Below are 20,137 nucleotides of genomic sequence, written 5' to 3'. Positions count from 1 at the left end.
CATATGCTATGTATTCAGCTGAACATCCAAGCTGAAGACCTCATAGAAGCAACACAGGTCAAGGTTCCTTGCCAGTTTGGAAATGGGGGCCTTGACGTTATGTTGTTAATGTGGATGTAGGATCATATCATCTCCCTAACAGTGAGGCACATAATTCTACTCAGTGGGGTTCCTTGTACTATTTGGAGCACAAATCGCTAGAAGAACAATATGGTATGATCTTGTAAGTTTCTCATCACGCTCCTGACTACTGGGGCCAGGTTTCCAATCTCCCAGAAACTATGTCCCTGACTAATTATATAGCACTCTAGGAAGAGGAAAATCCCTCTGGTTTAGTGGGTCCTGAATCCTGCTTCCAAGAAAGACTTACCCAATAATGACAAAAGTGCTTTTGGACATAGTTCTGATTGACCCTCCTTGTCCTGTCGTTATTCTGTCCTCCTCTGAGCCATCTTGTCCTTAAGATCTCTGCTTTTCCCACAATGCTTCATGAGCTCCTGGGAAATGATCTGGAATTGGAAGGTCTCCTTTCCTCTCACATGGTTCAAACAGCTCTTTCCCAGAACGAGTTTGGGGGGTCAAGGGGTGAACTATTGGAAAGTGAATTACTTTCTATTGGCAAAGGAGAAGTGAAATTATTTCTCTGTAACTATGACAAATGTGTATTTCTCTGTAGAAAGGAAATCCTTAGCAGACTTTGGTGGGAATGAGGGGTAGAAGAGTGGAGCAACTTGGATAACTGTGGAGAAGCGGTACAGATTAGGGACAGAAAGGCAAGGAGGAAGAGGATTAAACTCTACTTTATAAATTTACTGTGTGTCTGATACAAATGTAAGAGATTTGTGGAACTACCTATCAATAATAATTTATTAAGCAACTACTAAGTACAGAGCACTATGCTAGGTGTTGAGGGGAGATAAAGTTTCTCTAAGACCCAGTCTCAGCCCTGAAGGAGCTTAAGACATGGTAGGGGGAGATGATTCCTTTGAAGATGATTGTAATATAAAACAAATTTTATCTTCCTACTACATCGTAAGCCCCCTCAGGGCTGATATTGGGTCTGATGGAAACTTTATCTCCCCTCAACACCTTACAACTAAACAACTTACAGTGTGGTAGGGAGAGATGACTCCTTTGAAGATGTTTATAATATACAACATAGGACAGCTAGGTGGAGAACTGGATAGCTTGCCCAGCCTGAAGTCAGGAAGACTCCTCTTCCTAGCTGTGTGACTCTGGGTCAGTCACTTAATCCTGTTTGCCTCAGCTTCCTCCTCTGTAAAATAAGTTGGAGAGGGAAATGGCAAACCACTCCAGTATCTGCCAAGAAAACCCCAAATGGGGTCACAAAGAGTTGGACACGACTGAAATGACTAAACATTTATTCACATAATATATCAGGTCACTCTGGGGAAAGCAAGTCTTGTAGGAGCTGAAAGGGTCTAGTACTGAGGCCCGTTTCCCATAGCTCAAATCTGAAATTCTGTCTCTGTATTGAATACTTTTATAAAGACAGCTTTTGGACATAGTTCTGCTTGACCCTTTATGTTCTGTCCTTATTCTGTCCCCCTCAAAGTCACCTGGGCCTTAAGGTCCTGGCTCCTCCCACAGGTTTCCATAATCCCCTGGAAAATGATTTAGGTCCACCTCAATTGGCAGGTGTCCTTCACAGAAGATTAATATTTCACCTTTTACATGAGGACTAGATTGGTTTTCCTCTAACCTAGGATTCTCATCTGGCTCTTAGGCTATTTCCAGCTGTCCAAGCCACTGACTTTCTGTCGGTATTTCCATGATCTCCCCTGTAATATTTCATAATGGTTGGGATTTTTGAAGAAATTAGGTTATCTCTAAACATTTGTCAGGACAAGATTTGAAGCAAAAGTCACAAGAAGGCCACATGAATGTTCTTCTCCCCCTCCCCCCACCCCACCGATTGCACAATCACACTTTACTTTAAAAAATTATTTAAAACAATCTTAAACTGAGTAAGTAATACTTTAGCCATATGAATTCACATTTTTCAGAAGTGGTTGATGGAGTTTGGCTCCTAAAGAGTTATCCTTAAAGTTACCCTCATTACAAGACAAATATTTTGTCCTTTAGCATTGAGCACTTAGATGGTTAATGATGCATGGCCCTTCATTTGGTTGGGGAGGGGGATAGGCAAGGGAAAAGAGGGAGCCAGGAAGGCCAGAACAAGGGTGGGCTGGAGGGGCGTGTGAGGGAAGTCTGCATATCCTTAACTCGGCCCACATTCCTGTTTTCTGAATAGAGGAAGTGGCCTGATTGCCATGGGGTGATTTTACTCAACAAGATGCAACCTTCCCACAGACCTGGTCCCGCCCCCTTCTCAGGGAACCCGCCATGTGCTTTGCAGTCACTTACATTCCACTCCATTCACAGGGACTTGGAGACTCACAAAGGGAGGCATTAGGAATTCTGTGGTCATCAAATCTACAGAAAGTGGGTTGGGCTTGGTGGAAGGGCAGCTTGGGTTTCCCAGTTTCTTGGACTTAGTCTTGGGGGCTGATTCCTTGGAGCGAGGGCCTTGAGGGGAGCACTTTGGCAAAACGCATTTCCAGAGAGGAACGGGGGTTTCCACCTCCATTTTAGAGGCTTGTTGCCTCTGCCACGTGAGGTCAATCTCATCCCATTTGCTTTGAGTTGTTTTTGCCTCCTCCATGAGGCCAAATTGTAGAAAATAGGACAATAGTACTGAAATTCTAAATTTGAAGTCAACTGAACCCTAAATGAATAATAATAATTCATGTCTTCACAGGCAAACTTTAGATCTAAGCATAGGCTGAGAATTGACAACTGCTGTGTGCAATGAAATCTGGCCAAAATTTTATTTTAAAAACTAGCCATAGGTACTCCTCCCCCCACCCTATATATATACACACATACACATACATATACACACATATATTCATATATATGGATATTCGTATATTTTCAAAACAAAGTCTATTTGACTTTAGATTGTTGTATCTTTTCTAATGACTAGCTGAAAACCATTCTGAAGGCTGATGGGAATATCCAATATTAAGGGTTAAAAACTGACTGTGGTATGCTGCCCAGTAAGGAGAAAGCATAAAGGGACTTAAAATATCAGTTTGAAAATGGAAAAAAAAAAAGATGAAATTAAGATGTTTGCTCAAAGAAACAGTAGAAGAAAGAACCCTAGATGGAGAATCTGGAGACCTAGGTTTTAGTTCTAGTTCTGCTCTGAACAAATAACTTTCCTCTCCTGGCCTCAGTTTCCTTATCTGTAAAAGCTTTTGTGCGCGTCCGGGTGTGGGGGTAGGTATTGTAAGAATAGCTCACATTTATCCAGAGCTTTAAACTTTGCAATTCAAGTTGCTTACAATAACTTTGTGAGGTAGGTAGTATTATCACTCCCATTTTATAGATGAGGAAACTGAGATTCAGAGTGAAGTCAATTCACAGAGAATCATATAACTTAAAAGTATGTCAGGGCCAGGGTTCCAAAGGCTCCAAGTCTAGCATTTTTTTCATTATGGATCCCTGACTAGGTGAATCCCAAAGTTCTTTCCAGCTCTCCAGTTCCAAATTCACATTCATTTGCTTCAACAGACTGCTGTAGTCATATTAAGTGATCAAAGGAAAATAGTTTCTACCCACAGGTTCTTCTTTCTTTATCTTGTAGGAAAAGCTGCTGTTAAAATTATGGATGGGTTTATCACAAATGGTCAAGGGGAGCATACCTAGAAGGCCACATAAGGGAATGTTCCTTCATATTGGGGGTGGGGTAGGGAAGGACAGAGAGAAAGAGGAGGGGGAGGGAGAAAGAGAGAAACCGATCTAGAGAGACACATGTACACAGAGAGAGACAGAGAGACAGAGACAGAGATAGAGACAGGGAGACAGAGAGAGAGAGCAGAGCTGGGACTATTGAGAACTAATCCTCTGCCTCCACCCAGGGACAAACAAAATATAAATGATATGCATGCTTCTCTCAGAACCTTAGACTTCCACACAAGTCTGTAACTAAGGGTTAATAGCTCTTTGAGATTCTTCTCCTTAATATGTACCTTGGCATGAAATGGTCTCCAGCGATTCATCTCCCCTTTTAAACACTAGCTCTAAGACTACAAGCACTTTGAAAGGGGGGGGTGCGGGTAGGGGTGGGAGAATCTCCTTTAACCTTGGATGAAGCAGGCAGTGTTTCCATTGGACCAGAGACCACATAATGTGAACTGCCCCTCCCCCCAACTAGGGCTATTCTCTGACAGGCCCCAGCGCCCATTTAGACACACTGAAGAGCTGCCAGAACAGAGGACATGATGTCATGCCACCCATGGAGGGGCCAGTGAGGACACTACTCCAGACCACGGGGAAAAGAAATGTACATGCTGTCTCCAGCTTAACAGCTTCTAGGGAGGTTCCAATCTCTCTGGGAGAAAGTGGAAAGCAAAGCTGAATGCCTTTATTCTACTAAGTCTAGCCTGTGCCTGGACTGGGCCCCTCTGGTCTGTTGGACACCAAGGCTCTGGGTCCACTGTGATTAACATGCTCCCTTTCAGACTCTTGTCTCTGAAGGCTCCCCTAAATCCTGGGGCTTTGGGTGGAACGGGAAGTTGATTGGTTGAATTTTGTGAGAAGAGGTCACCTTATTAGGCAAACACTAAAAAAAAAAAAAAAAAAAAAGCAAGGAAAAACCTGAATGGCTGAAACAAGGCAAAGTTGGTCAGTGTAAGACTTTGCAAAGCAGAAATCAGTTCTAAGATGAGGGCTTTGGAAAGAAGGTAAAGTGTATTTGAAAGGAAGACTACAATATATTAGCAGGGCGTCTCTTGTGTAGACATTGTAAGCAATCTAGAGCTGTTTTGTGTTATGCCCTAAAAATGTCTCTTGAGAATGAATTGAACTGTCCTCCATATCCTTCTGCTTTGCTATAGTTTGACACACACACACACACACACACACACACACACACACACACATTCAGATAACCACAGTTGCAAAAGTCCACTCAAAAAAATACAATTCTTTTGAGTTTACATAACCTCACTTACATAACATTATTCTTGGGTTCAGTGCCAGCCTTACTTATGGATGGAGGGGGTGAATGCCTGGGGAATATGATTTTAGGAAATGCTACCTACTATGACAGATCTACTAAATTGATCTTCCCACAGTGTCTCAAAATCTCACCATTAGAACTACTCCTTCTAGAAAGCTAAAGTATACATATATATGTCTACATACTCATACACATGTAGGTATGTATAGTAACACACACATACACACACACAATTCAAGAGGGTCCACAGCATGGTACAATGAAAATGAACACTGGACTCTTGCACTGGATTAATTGCAATGACCAATCATGGTCCCAGAGAAGAGATGATAAAATACATTTCCTTTCTCTTAGTAAAGAGTCAGGGAACTATGGGTGTGGAATATTTTATACACTGTTGGGTGTAGTTGTGTTGCTTTGTTACAAGCTAAGGTTCAATTGTGTTGTATACAGGGAAGACTGTGTTACACAAAACAAAAGGCACTGTAATATTTTTTAAAAGAAAAAGAAACTTTCCTTTTTCCACATATATACACACACATACATATACACATATATATACATACACACACATGTAGTTTTCAACATTCACTTCTATAAGATTTTGAGTTAAAAAAAGAAACTTTTGACTTGGGATCAGTACACTTAGGTCTCAAAGCTGACACTTATTAACTGTGTTACAATGGGCTTAATCTCTTCGGGCTTCATTTTCCTCATCTATAGAATGGAGACAGAGATAGAAAACCTGCTACTCCATAGGGATCCTTTAGCCAGGATCAGAGGAAACAATGTAATGGGAAAGAAATTTGTAAACTGTGAAGCATGATACAAATTTAAGTGAACAATATTTATACATGCATTCGATCTATAGGTGGGGCTGGCCTTGACCATGAAGGTTATAAAGTCCCCCACCCTGCCCACAGAGGGAAAGGTACCCTGCTAGTAGCACATGGCCCCAAGAAGCAGGGGGATAGGTACTGAAGCTCCCCTCCCCCAATTCATTGCTTGAAATCCAAGGAAAGGGAAAACACTAGAAAGAAATACCTAGGCAAGAAGGTCCCAAAGAGGAAAAAAAATAAAGTGATTCCACAGCTCATTCTTCTAAAGGCCAAAAAGAAGATAATTTCTTTTAGCAAGAGTCTCCTGAGCCAGTGAACCCTCTTCAGGATAACCCTTGTCACTAGAGTCTAATCAACAGTACACTGCCTTAAGGAAGGGACCACGGTGGATCTCCAGCTCCATGATGGTGCCCTCCACACCGGCTCCACTTAGTCCTTAATTCAGCTGCCAAAATGCTTTACTGAAAGTGCTAGTCGGACCGGCCACTCAATCAATTCCTATGGCTTCCTGTTTCTTTCAGAATCAAATATGAGATCCTCAGCTTGGTATTTAAAGCCTTTCAAAACCATCATTATTTTATTCCTGTACTTGACTCCACTTTATATGGTCTTTGCTCAGCAACACTGGCCTTCTGTAGCTGTTCCTTGCACATGACACTGTCTTCTAACACAGTACTTTCTCACTGGCTGATTTCTACTCCTGGAGTGCTCTTTCTTACCTCTACTTCCTTGAGAGCAGGAGCTGTTTTTTTTCCCCTTTTTTTTATATCTCCAGTGCTTAGCATTAGTGGCTGACAGAGTAGGTGATTAATAAATGCTGGTTAATTGACTTCTGTCAAGATTCAGCTCTGATCCCACCTTCTGCAAGAGGCCTTTCCTAGCTCCCCTACTCCAACCCTCCTTTAACTCTGGGATTACTTACCATTTGCATAGTATCTTGTATATACAGTTATTCGCATGTTTCCTCTATTAGGATATGAGCGCCTCAAGAGCACAAACTCTTATTTTTGCTTTTCTTTGTAACCCTAGTGTTTAGCACAGTGTCCTGCACATAGTAAGTGCTTAATAAATGCTTGTTAACTACTGTTGATCCAAGGTCACACAGCTAGTTAATGGTGGGGCTGAGGCTGGAGAATATCCCATAGTTTATTCACAAGTCTGGCTTCCTGGTGTCTGCCTGCCTGATCTTCCCACCTTACCTAATTAGGAGTGGCCACTTTTCTGGTCAGTCATAACCAAGGTGGGTGCAATCAGGATTTTGTCCTGGGATGCCGAATTTAGAAGGCACTGACTGCACCTGTAGTTATTTAGCAATACGGAAACAATAATGCTTAACACCTAGTTAGGAAGAATAATTAGTTACAACCACAAGTTACCAGATGGCACACTGGGGTGAGTTCCTTTCCTGCCTAGCTCCCCTTCTCCCCCTCTTTGGTGGCTTCTCCAGCAGTGTACTTATGCTAGGGTCTCCCAATGGGGCAGTGTTCTGCATTTTCTTCCCTACTTCTATCCCCAACACTCAGGTCTTAGAACAATTTGTGGTACTTTCTTTAGGTGCCACAATTGCTAGTTATGTGTCTGCTCCAGAAGGTTTCACCATTAGATACTGAACAATTTCCCCTACAGCTGGTCCTCATCCTAAGCAGCAACATATACAAAGGCTGCACCTTCTCATTTACATGTCTGGGTAAGCACAAAATTTTAAAGCTGGAGATCCCAATGATGGCCATTTGAAGTTCTCAACATTTTCTTGTTTGTAAGGAAAAAAAGGGGGGAAAAACTGTGTCCGGCGATACTGGGGGCATTTGGAGATAAAATGGAAATGTAGTGTTCCTTAAGGCTCTGTTTCCCTTCTTCTCTTCTCTCAACCTCTCCTTATCCACTCTCATGGACCCAACTCTCTGCATATCATTCACAAATCTACATCTTCACCTTTAGTCTCTCTCCAGAACTCTAGTTTCATATTTCTAGATATCTATTGGACCTCTCCACTTGGATGTCCCTGTGATACCTAAAACTCAACATTTTACAAAATCAAACTAATTACCTTTCCCCCATCCCACCCCTCTACCACAAACCTATCCCTTCTCAGATCTTCATTATTTCTGCTGATGGCATCTGTCACCTAGGGCAGCCTGAAACTTCTTAGACATTTTTGTTCTCCCTCTCCAATTTCCCATGTACAATTAATTGAAAGAACCTATACTTCTCTTTCTCTCTACTGTCAACGAAACCACCCTTGTTCTTGTCAATCAGTCAGCAAGTATTTATGAAATACCTACTATGTGCTAGGCACTGGGGATGGACGTACAAAGAATTAAACAATTCCTACTTTGCAAGGAAGTAACATTCTAAAGAGGAATATAAATTCTATATAAAAATATACACAGTAGGAGCACCTAGGTGGTGCGGTAGATAGAGCACCTGCGCTGAAATCAGGAGGCCGTGAGTTCAAATCCGGCCTCAGAATAGACACTTGACACTTACTAGCTATGTGATCCCGGGCAAGTCACTTAACCCCAATTGCCTAAAAATAAATAAATATATATATATATATACACAGTATAAATATAAAGTTAATAAAAGCATATGGCTATGGGGTAGTTAATTAAAAGGCAGTTTTGTGGAGGAGGGCACTAGCAGTTGGGGAGATCAGGAATGGCTTGATGCTGAAGATGGTACCTAAGCTTCATTTTAAAGCAAGAGAGAGGAACCATATGAGGTAGAGGGAGAGCAGAAGAGAGAGCCTTCCAGGCATTTTTTTTTTCACTGCTGTAAACATTTATTTGTGAACTTTAAAATACTTCAGCAAAAGAGAGTTAGTAGAATAGCCATCAACAACTTTAGAACTCCGTGTTACACATTTCATATTTTAGCATTATAGCAGTTAGATAACCCCAAAGGCACAATGCAATATTTTATGCACATAGAAAACCCAAAACAAAATTTCTCTATGCATATCTACCTCTTCCCCTTACTGTAGTCCTAATTCCGTACCAGGGAATTGTGTTAGTAATTATGTTTTTTTTTTTAATTTACTAAAAATGGATCAGCAAAAGAACCAGCAGCATACTGTACCTTTTGGGGGGGATAAGAGATTTAGTTTCTAAGCTGACATAAAACATGAGGCCTCCCCTGGTTTGATAGGGCCAGTGCGAAGGAACAGAGGAGATATGGAGCATTATGTGAGAGGAACTAAAAAGGTCAATTTGGCTGGATTTGAGGGTTGGAGGGGGACAATAAGACTGGAAAGATAGGTTTGGACTAGGTTGTGTACAGCTTTAAAAGCTAAAAGGAAGCTATTTTATCCTTGAGGCAATAGAAAACTATTGCAGTTGGCTAATTAGAAGAATCAGAGTTTTAGGAAAATCACTAATAAAAGTTATATAAAAAAAGAAAATTACTTTGCCAGCAGTGATTAGGATAGACTGGAGTGGGAGTATGTTAGAAGTAGGATTTGAATCCAGGTCTTCCAGACTCTGAGGTCAGCTCTCTGTTTACTACAAGATAGTATTTATCTTTCAAGTGATACAATATCATAGCTATTAGAATATAATTTTCTGGAGGTCAAAACTTGTTCCTTATTGTATTGATGTAATCCCAGTACCTTATATAAGGCCTTTGGTTTAGTAGGTACTTAATAAGTAATTATGTGTGTTAAACTGAATGGAATTACAATACATAATACACTGCATATGCTAGGTCCATAGGCAAATTGGCTCAAAAGAAACTTGATTAAATTTCAACAGCTGTTTATCTGAAAAATGAATGGTTGAAACAATATTCGTGGTTATTAATGGTTTCTAAAATGAATGGCAAATTCAATTAGTTTTCTCATTTGCAAAATGAGGTTGAACCAAATGAGCTCTAAGGTCCCTTCTAGCTTGGATAATCTATGATTTTGTGAATTCATTAGGGGGAAAAAAACACCGTTCCTGAATTGGTTTGTAATGTAGACCTTCTATTTAAATTGATTTCATTTACGCAAGACACCCCAAATGCAGAAAGATTTTCCCTCTCCTTCAGTCATCTCATTCCTCAATTCCACAATGGAGTGGTGCTCTTTTCTGGACTCCAAAAGATGCAGTCAAACTTGGGACATGGCATAGTTTGCAAGGTTATCCTAGTTTGGGTAGAGCAGTCTACAGTAGTCATATCCCAAATAGTGAAGAGCCAGAAGCAAGAGGTGGGTTGTCTGGGGCACTTGGATCCATTATAAGAGTAGCTAACCTGAGGGGAAACCAGATATCAGGGGCCAGAGGTAGAAATCTAAAATTTTAAAGTGTTGGTTAGCAATGTGAAAGAGGCAGTTACATAAAACGGAAAAAAAATAGGAAAATAGTGGTCTAAATCCAGGTAAGAGTTCAAGAGACAGGGTGTACAAATAGGCTCGAACTCAGATAATAAGGTATTACTTCAATTTGACTGACCTTTTTGAACTCCAGGGTTTGGGGATAATCCTGTCCAACCTCTTACTCTGAATGCCTTTCAGAACAAAGCAGCTGCCGCTGGATTTGATTTGACAAAAAAGTACTCATATTAGTGAAATCAATAGTGGGTCTAAGTGGTCTAAGGATAACCTTTAGGCATTGAAATATGAGAGAGTTCTGCTGTCTGAAAGAACAAAGGTAAGGAAACCTGTCAATTTAGCAGTGTGAAAAGGACCTTTCAGACAATACAGAGAGATAGTTCTCAGATGCCAAAGTACACTTCCAAAATCCAAATCCCTAATGCAAAATCTTTAGCATTCCAGAGTAAAATAAACTTTCATTTTCAAATAAACTTTGAAATTTGAAAATAAAAATGTACAAATTGTTTTCCGATGAGGAAAGGAGCGTCTAAACTTCTAGAAGAGGGGTTCTTAAACTTTTTTGTGTTATAGACCCCTTTGGCAATCTGGTGATGCCAATAGACTCCCTTCTTAGCATAAAGTTTTTAAATGCATGAAATACATAGGATTACAAAGGAAACGAACTGCAGTTACCCCTCCACATCTGGGGGTTAGGAGTTCCACATCCCTCTGCTCCCCAGATCTGCAAAATCCATGTAAAATTTTGTACCAGAGAAGAAGTCTGAATTTTTTCTTTCATGGGGTGTTTACAGTACCTTATTGTAATATTTGGGTTAAGTGTTTGGTCATAGGCTCTGTGTCCTCTGCTGGCCTTTGAGTATTGGATGCAGCTTCTATAAAACTCCCCCAAAATTCCCATTTAATTTCTTATGCTGACCCTCAATATATCAAAACCTCGAAGGGAAACTTGCAATGTGGAAGAGATAACTGTACATTGAAATAGTTACTAAAATTTTTTTTTTTAAGTACATAGATCTCAGGTTAAGAGCTCCTTCCTATAGGAGGGGCAGCTAGGTGGTGAAGTGGATAGAGTACTGGCCCTGTGGTCAGGAGGACCCAAGTTCAAATCCGGCCTCAGACCAAACACTTGACACTTACTAGCTGTGTGACCCTGGGCAAGTCACTTAACCCTAACTGCCTAAAAGAAAAAAAAAACAAACTGTTATCAGGAGAGCTAATTAGAATTTTAAAGGTGAGAATATTCTGCAATATTTTGCAAGACAGGATTTGACGATTTGGAATTTTTGAGTTTGGCTCCACTAAAGACCTACTTTGATGTCTTATCATGGCAAGAAAAGTAACTCTGGACTCTTGAAGTCTATGTTAGTGGAACAGAAGCTCTCACAGGTATTACCAAACTGGAAAGGCTTCAGTTTGGGCCTGCTGATGTTCCATCTATTTGTTTTCCAAGGACCAGATATCACCGGGGTGGTCACATAGTGATGAAGCCCAGAGAAAAGAAGGGCCCTGATCAAGGTCCTAAGACAAATCAATAGCAGATCTGGGACTATAATAGCTAATGATAATATCTAGCATTTATATAGTGCTTGAAGTTTGAGAAGCACTTTACAGACATTATCTCATTTGAGCCTTACAACAAACCTCCTCCCAAGAGCTCATCTCAGATTCTCTATTTAGAGAGGGTGCCCAAGGCATCCATCTCATCATTTCCTACCCAGCTGCACTCCTATGGACTTTATCATGTCTCTTGCACTTAGGATTCTCTCCTCCACCTTCACCCCTTTTCAACTTCTTTTTATGTGTTATTAGACTATGAACTCCTTGAACGCAGTATGATTAGGTATTTTAATTAAAAACATCCTTTGTACTTAGAATTCAGGAGGAGGGTGATATGGAACTATTAGTTTATTAGGTGGCTTCTCACCCCACCAAGTTATTTCCTTTAGGGCAAAGATGTAGCCACACCTTTATCAATTTTATAACTCCTGAGGCATTTCATTTGGTTCCCCACCCCACTAAAATCTTGGGACTATTTTTGAGTGACACAGGAATTCCTTGTTTATGTAGCCCACCCAACCCAGAAAGCCTTTTGCTTACTCTCAGCTGGGGATTTTATCTCTATACATATTTCCACTAAAAAAAATTGTTCATTAAAATGTCCCACATTTAAGGTTTGTCAAAATACAATGGCCCTTGCCTACCCTGGAAGCTGCTTCTCTGAGGGGCTGTTGTAGGATGCTTACTCCTGAAGAAAGCCTCATTCAAGCCTCCACTGCTGTCCTTCAGATGCAAAGTTTCCATTAGAAACCATTAAATAGAAGATAACATTATTGGTGAGAGGACGGGAGACACCATTTTTTTTTTTTTTTACTACCACCAACATGGAAAAAAATGGGATCTCACCCCTCCTCCCTGGCCCCAGCAAGCCAACAAGAGGAGCTGTGAAACCACAATACAAATGTGGTAAGTCAGGGCAATATGCAAATGTCTGCGTGGCTCCAAAGCCCTAATCCTATCAAGTATGCAGAGGATGTTAATTTGACCATCTTTCACAGCTCATAAATCTACCCGCTCCACAGCGAGGCTACCAGATGCCATGAAGCAGAGCCTCTGTCAGGCTGGCAGCCCCAGTCTAGGAGCCTTGGCTTATGCCTCAGTAAAGACTAATAAAGAGCTTTGTACTGTGGGGCTCCAGAGAGGCTTCTCACATTTGGATACAATGGAACAAAACATGAGGCAATGGGAATGTCTGATTATCTGAACTGGTGGTCTCCCCTGGGCTGCACTCTGTACACTGAGCGATGGATTTCACATTCATTTGCCAGTCTTCCCATGCTGATGGACCGATCTTGCTTCGAAACAATCACCCCCCCAGACTCCAGAAGGATTAGTTTATTGAGTCCCTCTGCCTATAAATACAAATTGAGCATAGTTCCTTTTGGATGACAAAGCTAGCCTTTTTACATTAAAATCTAGTGAACTTCAGCTGTATTATTTCTGGCCAGACGAACTCTTGAGTTTTTTCTGGGGTAAGAGCATAAATACTTTCTTCACTTGTAATCAAGAGTTTTTGTTTTTGTTTTTTTTTTCATTTTTCCTGAATCATTTACATCGGTTTCCCTTTCATATGTACATGGGTTTAAATAGTAAATAATACAGCTTCAACTTCTGATTACAGTCTAATCCAGAATCTGAGTCTCTAAAATCTCTTCAAAATGCTCTTATTAGGAATTTTAAGTACAAGCATCATCTGTGCACAGAATTCAGGAGGGAGAATCTGGAACAATTAGCTGAAGAAGTGGCTTTTGAACCCTCCTCCCCCACTCCACCTTTCTTAAAGCCTTCAGGGCAAGATGAAGACTGAGATTTGGGGGGGGGCATGGTGTGTGTGCTCTTTAAGGAACTTTTCCCAGTATCTAATACTTTGGTAGAGGTAGAACTTCTCCACTGGAATGCTCTTTATATGGATGAGATCGTTAAGTCCAATAAACAAATAAAAAAAATCACATTTTCTGAAAACTTTGAGTTCTGGAACATCAAAGCTGGAAAAGACCCCAAAGATCCTCTGGTTCAACTCCCTTTTCCCATCCCACTCCATTTTACATATGAGGAAAGGAAAGGATCAGGAGGTAAGGGACATACTCTACCAGTTTGTAATGGACATGCCTCCATAGCTGTTTCTTTCCACTTCAACTTTTTTGCCTTTCAACTTGTTTTAAAGCAGCCATTTACTTAAAAAAAAAAGATTTACTTAATCCAGAGATTGGTTTGTATTTTCCAACTCATTTTCAGGTGTACATGGTGCAAACTGGGTGAAGCCTTAGAGTTGGAATCTTAATGACAGGGATTTTGCTGCTTAATGGAGTTTTTAAGCATAGTTCTAAGTACTGATCAGAGAGTTAAAGGAAACACATCTATTCCTTGACACTTCACTGATGTATGGGTCAAAGAATGCAAGTTCATTTGTGTTTTCAAACAGCAGAACTATGTGTGATGGTTGCAAGATGCAGAGAAGTTTTAGGCTTCATATAAGAAAAAAACCTCTCGAGAGTAGTTACAGCTGTCCAATTAAAACTGCTCAGGTCAGGTTAAGAAATTCATCACCTTGGGGCAGCGAGGTAGCGAAGTGGATAGAGCTCCCACCTTGGAATCAGGAGGACCTGAGTTTAAACATGGCCTCAGACACTTGACTCTTACTAGCTGTGTGACCTTGGGCAAGTCACTTAACCCTGATTGCTTAAGCAAAATAAATAAATAAATAAATAATTCATCACTTGGTGGCTAGGTGCCTCAGGAAGTAGTGGACTGCCTATCACTGAGGCTCTTCAAGGCAAAAGTTGAATTGACCACTTCCTACAGACATTAAAGAAAAGCTACTTTTCAAGTATGGATTGGACTGTGACATCTGTGTTGCTAATTCCAATTCTTTAGCATTTTACTATTACAGTGCCTCTCTGGACCCAACTAATCAATAAAGTAGCAGAAATTTATTAAGTACCTATTGTATTAAGTGCTGGAGGTACAAATAAAAAAGATGAAACAACTGTTACTTTGATTTGGTTGTTGTCCTTTGCTCTCCAAGAGGACCAAAAATGGCATCACTATGCTGGCCTCAAGGGACAGTGTATCCGCCTGTGGCTCATCAGACCAATGAGCAATATGCCCACAGGTCAGGCACAAATAGTCCATATGAATATTTGGAGTGGAGATGTCTCTAAATCTGTGCATCTCACATTTCTTTTGGGTTTCTTTAATTCTGTTGGATGGTCCTGTGCCAATGTCTTCCATGTCTCCAAATCAATTCCATAGTTCTTCAGAGACCTTGAGAGTATCCTTGTATTGCTTCTTCTGACCTCCACACCAGCACTTCCCTTGTATGAGTCCTGTTTTTTTTAGGCAAACATATTTTTGGCATCCAAACATCAGTGTTGGGCTTTCTGAAATACAGTTTGAATGCTTGGCATTTCAGCTACCTAGTGTACACAGAGGATGACCAGATGGATGAGGGTGCTGGAGGCCAAGGCATAAGGGCTTATTGAAAGAACTGGGTGGGTACTTAGAGATGACCATTTCTTGGGTATGATAAAGATATAGGTTGGTCTAGAAGATTATTTCTGAAGTCCCTTTCAACTCTGAGATACTGGAATTGAACTCATACCTTCCCAAGAATCTGCTCTACAACATGCTTGACAGCTTCTGCTTGAAGGCCTCCAGGAATTGGCAGCTTGCTACATCTCAGGGCAGTCCATTCCATTTTGAAAAAGCTCTAATTCTGATCAAGTTTGTTTCCATCAAACTTGAATTTGCCTCTGGAATTCCATAATTCTGCCCTCTGGGGGTAAAGCAGTAAAAGCTTCCCCATGGTAACTCTTTGCTTGAAGGCAGCTTTCATGTCTTCCTTTTTTTTTTTTTTTGGCGAGACAATTGGGGTTAAGTGACTTGACCAGGGTCACACAACTAGTGAGTATCATGTGTCTGAGGCCAGATTTGAACTTGGGTCCTACTGACTCCAGGGCCAGTGCTCTATCCACTGCGACATCTAGCTGCGCCCTCATGTCCTGTCTTTCAACCAATTCATCTATTTTTCTGTTGGTCTCCAAAATCCTCTCTTGGACAAAGCCACAAAAATGTGGCACCCTGAACTGACCACAACCAGATGGGGTCTAACAAGGGCAGAGTACAGTGAAGTTATCCTCCTTCTTGTTCTGGAGAGTATAACTCTCAAAGTAGCCTAAGATACCATTAGTTTTTTCATTATCATGTCATATTAATTCATACTGAATTTCTAGTCATGAAGACTCCCAGATATTTTGCCTCATGGTGTTTAGCCACACCTTGTCCCATCTTGTACTTGTGCAGATGATATTTTGAACCCAATGTAGGGCTTTATATTTATTCCTCATTAAAAATTTATCATATTAGATGAGGCCCTATGTTCTAGCCTGCTGAGATCCTGTCATCTGTTTTAGGCACAGAACTTCATGTTATCTATAATTTTAATAAGTATGCTATCCTATGCTTTCATCCAAGTCACTGACAGAAATTTTGGATGTCACAGGGCAAAGCCTTTGTACAGTCACTGGAGACCTAGGTGACCTAGATCCATAAATGATGACTTTTGGGGTTTCCAGTCTCCAGTTTTAAATTCCACCATAAAATATTACTGAAATGATTATAAGCTACATTCAGGTTTTATACCTAGCAGATTGGTCTATATTTAGAAAAATACAAGGTATTTTCCTTTTCTAATGATGTAAGGCACAGACGTGGGTGTGGTTAGTAGGTACAGGTCTCTATCAATGTTATCTACAAACCTGATTAAATATTTGAAATGCCTAGTCTTTGTGGAAGTACTTTCGAAAATAATCATTTATAAAAGTGTGCAAAAATTATCAGCCCTGTCAAGGAAGGAAAAAATGAAATTCAGTGCTTGTCATAATTTTCATTTGGCAATTGAGTTATATATGTATATATGTAGTTATATATATATGTATAAGCAATTATTATTTGCACAAAGAATAAAGATTTTCTATCGTGACATGCAATACAACAACATAACTGTATAAAGACTGGTTTTGACTTAGCTTCTATAAAAGAATTTTGAGACTTACCATTGTGCTACTTGCTTTACATCTGCATAGCATTTTAAGTGTACAAATCTTTTTCCTCACACCAACTTTGTGAAGTAGGGTGTAGAACATTTTTGCAGATGAAGAAACTGAGATGCAGAGAGGTTCAGTGCCCCAAGACAAACAGCTTGTACACAGAAGAGGAAGATTTGAACTCAGGCCTCCTGACTCTGTATTATACCATTTGAACATTAGTTTCTGAGAGTAACTGAGATGGTATGATTAAAATGTTCAAAATTCCATCATTTAGACTTAAAGTGTCCTGGATTTAGTGGTAGGAAATAGATTCAAATATTGGCCCTGCTAATTGTTGTATGTCTTAGCCAAGTTACTGAACCTCTTTTGGGCTCAACTTCTTCATCTGTAAAACGAGGTTAGACTAGAACCCAAACTTCATAGAACAAATCCCCTTAATAAAAGGATTTGCTCTGTAAAACTTGGACTCAGTCAAAAGGCCACACCCAAGGACCTAGAAGGCCACATATGGCCTTGAGGCTGCAGGTTCCCCATCCCTAGACCAGATGGTCTCCAAGGTCACTTCCAACAGGCCCTTTTTGGGACTCATCATTCCTGTCTGGTAGATTCAGAACTATGCTATACTACTCTGAAAGTGTAGTTTAATGTAATCATCCATTTTCTCAAAGACAATTTGATATACTTATACCATTCTGACAATTACTCAAAAAACCAGTGAACAAAATTGTTTATTTCATGTTAAATGGGGTACGGAATGTGAGACAGTACATGTAAAACACCTTAAGGATGAGTTAGGTAGCACTAACTGCACAAGAGGTTCAAATTCACCTCAAAAAGAGTCACCAAACAATGATAAAATTCCACCTTCAGAACATAAGGCATATCATGCACAAACCTAAAACAAAAACTATTTGAAAAAATGTTTCCATGCTAAAATACTGAACAAGATACAATTATTCATGGGAAATGACATATCAGAATTAAGCAATAATGTAACATTATTGTAAACCTGGCATGACAATCAATTCCAGAATCACTCAAGGTGAGTAATACGGGACAAATGTTGGCAGAAAAAGTACCTAAATATAAGCCTCTTTAATTCATCTCAATATACCTAATCAGAAAATTAGGAGGGATTGGCAGACAGATCTTTCTGATCCTGAAATACTATACAAAATTGGCACACTTACTGGTATTCAAAAGAGTAATTTTAGGATTATATCTGCAATTATTAGAGTGCCGTCTAAAAATACTTCAAAATCACAACTTGCCTTCTTAAATAAAGCCAGTAATATCAAGCAATTAAAAAACACCCCAGATATATCTGGACTCCATTTTTCTCAAGAGAGTATCCATGATCTGCTATGACTATTTACAATAATTCACTGCAAACAATTAATTCAGAAATTAATATAGAACCCAGGTAAACTGGTTACAGAGGGTAAAAAATCAGAAATGCCCTCAAGTAGCAAACACATTTAATGGACAAACTTTCTTCCTTGATATCTGAGGGACAGAAAGATTAAAAAAAAAAAACGATTGAAGATGGGCACACGATGTAATGCAACACTTTTGTACGAAGATTCTTGAGCATGCTTCAATGGCTAGATGGCCCATCACTTCCTGCAATAGCTGCCAACATTAAGGAAGACCATGTTAACTCATGGTGTCCTACCTGGGCTTTACCCTGCTAAGTCTGGTTCCAGTCAGGCAGCTGCTCTTCCTGGTGGAGTTCTATGGGAAGCAGAAGTACCAGTTTCACTGCATTTATGACAGAAATGATAGCAGAGAACTGGGACTACTGTGGGGCCTATAAAGAATTTACTTGCTATGCATGTAGACTGCCATGATGATAAAATGGAAAGGCAGATAAAAAAAGATAATTAAAAAACACAGAACAAACAAAATATCAAAACTAAAAATCTAATGGCCCACCTAAGATATACTTTGTGGTCATGTGCTATACTACCACACTGCATGTTTATTGAACCCTGCTAGACTGTAACGTCTATGCATGCAGAGACAATGTCTTACTTAGCTTTGTATCTCTCCTGGTGCCTAAGTATTTTACACATGGCAGGCACTTAATAGACAGTTGCTAAGTGAATAAGGGGTTCCCAATGGACTCAAGGTACATAGAAAAGTTTGGGATTTACCCAGGGGAAAAAAATCCTCCCGAAATTCACTATTTACAATCAAAGAAGAAATCTTTAACTATATAGAAACAGATTTTAGTCACTTAAAAATTGTGAGCAAGTTGCTCTAGATTTCCACATAATGATGTAAAAAGAAAATTTCTACCATGAAACCAAGGTTGCCCCATTAGCAAACTGGTACCTATTGCAGCCACGGCTCTTTGGAATATGTATTTGATATACACAAAGTAACCACTACACAAAAACCTCTCTAGGATATTTAGTAATTCCTTTAATTGGAAGGATTTTCAAAGTGTGCTGGATACTTCCATAATTAAAAAACTGAATCTGGCAAATAAATCATCCCCAACTGACTGAAATTACTGTTAATAAACTCAGCTATCTTGCCAACAAAGCCTCTGGAATTGAGCGAAAAATCTCTCTATTGTACAAGATCAAATACAGATGAGCAATACATTTGGAAAACACTTTGTACAAGGTTGCAATTCTGACACAGTAGATTTATATTACAAAGCAATGTAAATAAATACAAGGCTAGTACAAAAGCTCTTATTTACAGTTTTACAAACGACATTGTATTCAGTGTAAATGTTGTGTTTGAAAGAACACAGTATTAGTAAGACAAATTCCTGTTGAGGACATTACACAGTTTCTGCTAAATTCAATGCATAATGTAAAAAGGTTCAAGTTACCTGTTTATAATTTAGTACAGACAAACCCAGTTTTACCTGGAATGGCATCTGTTAAAGTGCTGAAAAACAGGAAGTATTTAGAAAACACTGTACATTATTAAAGCTTTATCAAGTCAGAATGTTAAACTTCATTCACATTTTTTTATACCACATCTGTGGCCAACAGAATTTTTCAGCAAAGAGTAAAACTGAGAGGTCACCAGATGCTTAGATGTGTTCATGCTCAGCATAGATGTCTTCATAAAAACCAAACCAAAACAGCCCTTTACTTATCTATCCCTCAGCTATGGCTTCAGGCTTCACAATCTGGTAAGTAATCAAATACTCTGGATAAGCCTGAAAAAAGAGAAAGAGAAATATTTAGCAGGAAACTTACTTTTTTTTCTCTATACATCCAGGTCATATTTATTAAGATTTCTGATTCTACTGGAGACATCACTGTCACAGGGACCAACCAGCTTGAGACTATACTTTGAAAGATAT

The 20,137-nt window shown here is 39.7% G+C and overlaps 1 protein-coding gene across 1 annotated transcript in view; it reads right to left on the bottom strand.

Annotated features, from left to right (window-relative positions):
• Window positions 1-17,516: 17,516 nt before the first annotated feature.
• The window catches only part of TNKS2 (tankyrase 2), a 61,679-nt gene continuing 59,058 nt past the window's right edge, over window positions 17,517-20,137 (bottom strand). The window contains exon 27 of the mRNA XM_027839819.1: window positions 17,517-19,990. Coding sequence (XP_027695620.1) covers window positions 19,928-19,990 — 63 coding nt within the window. The 3' untranslated portion in view covers window positions 17,517-19,927. The remainder of the gene's footprint in view (window positions 19,991-20,137) is intronic.

The sequence above is a fragment of the Vombatus ursinus genome, unplaced genomic scaffold (genome assembly GCF_900497805.2).
Source record: "Vombatus ursinus unplaced genomic scaffold, bare-nosed wombat genome assembly UNPS02014833.1, whole genome shotgun sequence".
Lineage (NCBI taxonomy): Eukaryota > Metazoa > Chordata > Mammalia > Diprotodontia > Vombatidae > Vombatus > Vombatus ursinus.
Note: the sequence above shows the minus strand (reverse complement) of the source record. Positions and strands in the feature narration are given on the sequence as shown.